Source organism: Mytilus trossulus, chromosome 9, assembly GCF_036588685.1.
Source record: "Mytilus trossulus isolate FHL-02 chromosome 9, PNRI_Mtr1.1.1.hap1, whole genome shotgun sequence".
Classification (NCBI taxonomy): Eukaryota; Metazoa; Mollusca; class Bivalvia; order Mytilida; family Mytilidae; genus Mytilus; species Mytilus trossulus.
In genome coordinates, this window is record NC_086381.1 from 9,981,298 (window position 1) to 9,986,414 (window position 5,117).

Below are 5,117 nucleotides of genomic sequence, written 5' to 3' on the forward strand. Positions count from 1 at the left end.
TTGCTTTGCAAAAGTAATTGTAATATAATGCATAACTTTTATAAATAAATGTAATTGTAATTGTTTTGAAATATACACACTGTTGGGGACCAAAGAAAAGCAAAGGTTCAATACAGAAAATTGAAATATCAATTTTGGACGGAAAATAGTCTCTTTTGTCGAAAATTTAAGTATAGAGTGTCAGTTGGCTTTAGACGAATTTGGCTATTTATTTTAGGTATGTTTGACATAAACATATGTAGCTCTTCAATGGATTCGGTAATTATACAACTTCGAATTTCAAATGTTTGACATTGAGCGTTCCTGATGAAGATAAATCCAGAAAAGCGCTTCGGACGCAAGAAATTATTAAGGTGTTGTTTTCAATTTTTTTGTCCATGTGCTGGCTGTATAAGATTTATTGAAGTAAGTTTTTTTTCTATATGTTACTCCATATAACCGTATCAAATAAATTATTATAGAATGAAAATTCATTGGTTCTGTTCCGTCATCAGTATCTTGGTGTTGACTGACGTATTTGCTGAGCAGAAGAAATGTCCCGAAGCAGACTCTGATCTCATAAAATACATAAAATGGCAGATGGAGATTTCTAATGGTGGACATAACAGTCTCTCACCACAGAAATGTCAATGTAAACCAAAAGGTATAGTCATACTTAATTGGTGTGGATATAATAAAGATAGATAAATAAAATCGTATAATAAAAAATCAATGAATGAAAAAATTTGATAATTGCCTTTTTGTATATCTTTGTAACATTTGTGTTTGTTTTTATAGTGATTAGTGATTAAGATTATAACACAATGTTGACTGCTGTACACATATTTTTTTACATTTTGACCTAGTTTTTTTGTTAAGGCATCGTAGTCAATATAATGCAGTTTGATGTGACGGTCATACAAGTGAAAGGTTTAGCTAGCTATAAAACCAGGTTCAATCCACCATTTTTTACATAAGAAAATGCCTCTACCAAATCTGAAATATGACAGTTGTTCTCCATTCTTTTGTTGTGGTTGAGCTTTTGATATTGCCATTTGTTTAAGTACTTTCCATTTTTGAATTTTTTTTTGTGATTTTACCTTTTTCCCTTGTTTTTGCAACAATCCTGGTCCTTTCGGCAAGAAATGTACAACTGATTTTCTACTGAAGAACACTTTGAAATCTTACAGAGAATTATCAAAATCATTGATATATAAGAAAAATCTGGACTGTCAATCAATTTTGAATGTTAATTTCAACAGATCTTATTTAATGTTAAAAATGTACAAAACCTTTGTGTATTATCCAATGGCAATGTACATTTGAAAAAAAAACAACATCATTTCTATTTTGCTTCCATTTACATAAATTTGATCAATATTGAATGGCTAATTACGTCATCCTCAACCACATGGCCTTTAACCATTCTTTTTATATACTGCCCAGAATGTTCAACGTATCATTAGAGTTCAAAATTGATCAATGTTTTATACCATTTCAGGACGGTCCCAACTTAGGTGAGACGAAAAACAAATAAGAAAATATATTTGACATTGGAAAAAAACATATAGAGCATTTGTGTATTTAAAGATAAAAATATATGAGGAAATTCTAATTCTAATGCAATTCATTTTGATATTTGATTTTCATTGGATGTTGACAAATATTTTGAATGGTTAGATTACCCGTCCTACGTACCAGTCCATAACTAAAGAAATTTTGAATACTGAATTTCTAATGTAATTTCACAAAAAAATGATAAAAAAAAGACACATTTTGTGGCTCAAAATCTTCTTTTTATCAATATTTAATCCTGTCAGAAGCTTACGAAATGTATAATAATAAACTCATCATAGATACCAGGATCAAAATTCTATAGTAACGCCAGACGCGCGTTTCTTCTAAAAAGACTTATCAGTGACGCTCGAATCAAAAACTGTTTAAAAGGCCAAATAGAGTACAAAGCCGAAGAGCATTGAGGACCAAAAATTCCTTAAAGTTTTGCCAAATACAGCTAAGGTAATCTATTCCTGAGGTAGAAAAGCCCTGTGTATCTGTTTGAAATCTGGAGTTCACCTATGGTGCCTAATTGTTTAGATGCAAAAGACGGTGTAACAGTTTCACTTTTATTTAAGGCATAGTTAAGCCTAAATGATTACTCAAATTCTAACATGGAGCCTAAAACTAGAGATAACTATAATGAATTTTAAACATTACCTTAGTACAACACAAATACCTAATGAAGCTAAGTGGATTCCATTTGCGCCAGAAAATATTTCCTAAATATACTTTAATACTGGAAATTTTCCAAAACACTTAAAACAATTTTTTTGTAATGTAAAGATTTGATTGGCTTACTTGCTTTTAAGTGTCTGTATAAATGTTTGCTGCAATCATTTAATTAGGATTGACATCTTCAATCAATGGATAGGCGGTGCTTTAGCTTGTATACAATATACAATGCATTATACTTAAATATAGGCAAAAGTAGTATACCGATGTTAAAAAGTCATAAATCGATCGGTTTTAAACTAGAACCGAAGGATACACATCATCTATAAGTAGAAAACGACGATAAAACAGAAGCAATAAAAAAGTGCAGCTAAAATCAAATGACAATCCATCTATCATAGATTCAGAGAGAAAAAAAACATTGACAAAAATTATCTTCAAATGGCAATAAATATTAATAGAGATCAATTGATTATTTTATTCATATTGAATTATTTTTAAGATCGTACATTGTGGATTTAAAAGCAAAGCAAAGAAAAAAAAATTTGGACAAAAAAAGCAAATAAATATGATAAAAATCACCTTCAAGGAATAACTCCTATTGTGGATCAATTGAGGATACAAATTAATTGACTTTTTTGTAAGTCTTACTTTGCTCAAAATATTTTCCCCGTTAAACTCATTATTAGGTCTTTCCATTTTTCTGTGGAAAGAATTGTATTGTATTTCTTCTGGTTATCTTTTTTTCCCACCTAATTTTGTTCTTGTCATAAATATTTGTTTCGCAATATGTCACTTAGATATTTAGTATATGATATCGAACAGTTTATGCGCCTTTGAAATTTACCCTGCGTAGCCAAATAATTTTCTTTGTGGGAGTTATCTCCCCGCACACTGTTTCCCTTGTGCCCGCATCTTCTCAGTAACTGAAAAAGAAAGCTACAAATTTATTTTATAAAATTGCTTGTTATTTCTTTTGCATGATTTTTTCTATTTTGACTGAAGCGATATGAATCCTCCATATGAGAGTCATATCCCCTTATGCATTTGATATAAGTGATCTGAAATTCTATCTTGTAAACCATAAGTGATAGAAACCTAGGGTCTTCTGATTTGAGATCCTTGGCCCAAAAACATGAAAATTAGATCAAGGTCAAAGGTCAAGGTCATATTCTAAATTTTGAAGTATTTTTAAATACAAGAGGGGAGAAAAGTGATATAACTAATTAACCAAATATAATTAAGACATCTGGTCTTTTCACTTAAAGTCATTGATTGATGACCTTGAAATTGATCTCAAGGTCATAGCTTTATTTGACGTTCTAAATTTTGACCTTTGCTTTTACCTCGTATGTATACATGATAAAGCCTTGACACTTTTTGCAATAGGTTTCAAATCATCTAACCTTGAAAAATACAAACGGAAGTGACCTTGTGTGAACCGGAAGTAGCTATTTCTTGTACTTTATTAGTGGAATAAGTGTCAAGTAAATATTCAAATAGTATCGGAAGTAACATTTTCCAAACCGGAAGTAACAAACAATCTCCCTTATTTAAAAAATATTGTAGAAATCATATATTTTTGGAATCAGCGTACAATGAGCTATCATTTGACGATTAAAATGACATTTTATACCTTATCTTACTACTTTCATTATAAAGGTTTTTTTTACTGGGAAAGACCTTCAATTGTTCTCTGAACAATTGGTTTTTAATTTTATCTATCATTGTTTATGTGAAAAAATGGTGAAAAAATATTTCAGGGGCCGTTACTCCTGATTAAGTTAAAGGTGAGGGTGAAAATGAGGAATGTGTTATGGAGGCAAGAACCCGAACAAAGAACATAAAAAAAATGAAGGAATTACTTTCCTGTTTGATACGAGTAGGAGTTTTTACAATCAAATTGGTTATGAAAACTCAATACACTTTATTATGTTGTAACATAATAACCATATTTATTGAAACAAGTATAACAACATAACGTTTGTTTTGCAGATGTGTTGAAAGAAAGACCAGCTTTCTTTGCATTTTTGAAGGCTAATAGTGTTTCATTCACTGGACACGACATTTTGAAATTTGATGATTTGAGAACAAACATAGGGAATCACTACACCCCTTCAACTGGACACTTTACAGCTCCAAAACCAGGATTGTATGAAATATTTTGTCTTTTGTATGGATATAATAACTCCAGAGTCACCTTCCAGATAAACAAAAATGATCAGCTTTTTGCCTATGGATTAACACCAGGTAGAGAATGGAATTCGATTAATATTTCTCTGCTGATGGAGTTGAAGAAAGGAGACAAAATATATGTCAAACACCGAGTTCCATCAAGGAGGGAAACTGTCCAAGGCAGTCAGCATTCATATTTTTCTGGCCGTCTTCTTCAATAAAATATCAAATGATCTTTTGAACATGGCTTAAGCCTCGGTCCATCTTACTGGATAGCACTAACGGACGTCTAACGTCGACAAAATTGTAATCCGTTGGAAGTACGTTGCTGTACTGACCAAATAAAATGGACGCGTAAAAAATGCAAAACGGACACACACTGGATGTGCAACGTACGAGAAACGGAAACGTACCGGACAGAACGGATGTCGAACGTATATCCAACTGAAGCATACCGGATAAAACGGATGAACAAGATATACGGAAAGACGGCATTAATAATACATGTAAGTCGCATAAATAATCAAAATGTTTCTGTGTAACTGGTTTTGTTTTGATCTTCAAAATGCCACCAAAGGGCAGTGTCTGACCTGAATAAGAGCTTCTTGATTGTGAAGACGTGTCCTTACTCTAAGATCGATTATAAATAATAAGAATTCATGAACCTTAAGAAATCTGACATACCAATAATTGGCATTTCTGATGCGAAATTTTCAATTGGCATTTATCCG

The 5,117-nt window shown here is 31.6% G+C and overlaps 1 protein-coding gene across 1 annotated transcript; it reads left to right on the forward strand.

The window, feature by feature from the left end:
- Positions 1–462: 462 nt before the first annotated feature.
- LOC134683562 (complement C1q-like protein 3) lies at positions 463–4,889 on the forward strand. The gene is made up of 2 exons (XM_063542874.1): positions 463–643; positions 4,207–4,889. Exons 1-2 carry the CDS (start codon positions 463–465, stop codon positions 4,605–4,607), a joined length of 582 nt encoding a protein of 193 aa, XP_063398944.1. The 3' UTR covers positions 4,608–4,889.
- Positions 4,890–5,117: the final 228 nt, after the last annotated feature.

Excerpts from the sequence above, each read along its gene's own strand:
- LOC134683562 (XM_063542874.1), top strand. The coding sequence starts at position 463 with ATGAAAATTCATTGGTTCTGTTCCGTCATCAGTATCTTGGTGTTGACT. Across the intron at positions 644-4,206 it reads ATGTCAATGTAAACCAAAAG|ATGTGTTGAAAGAAAGACCA; the intron begins GTATAGTCATAC and ends TTTGTTTTGCAG.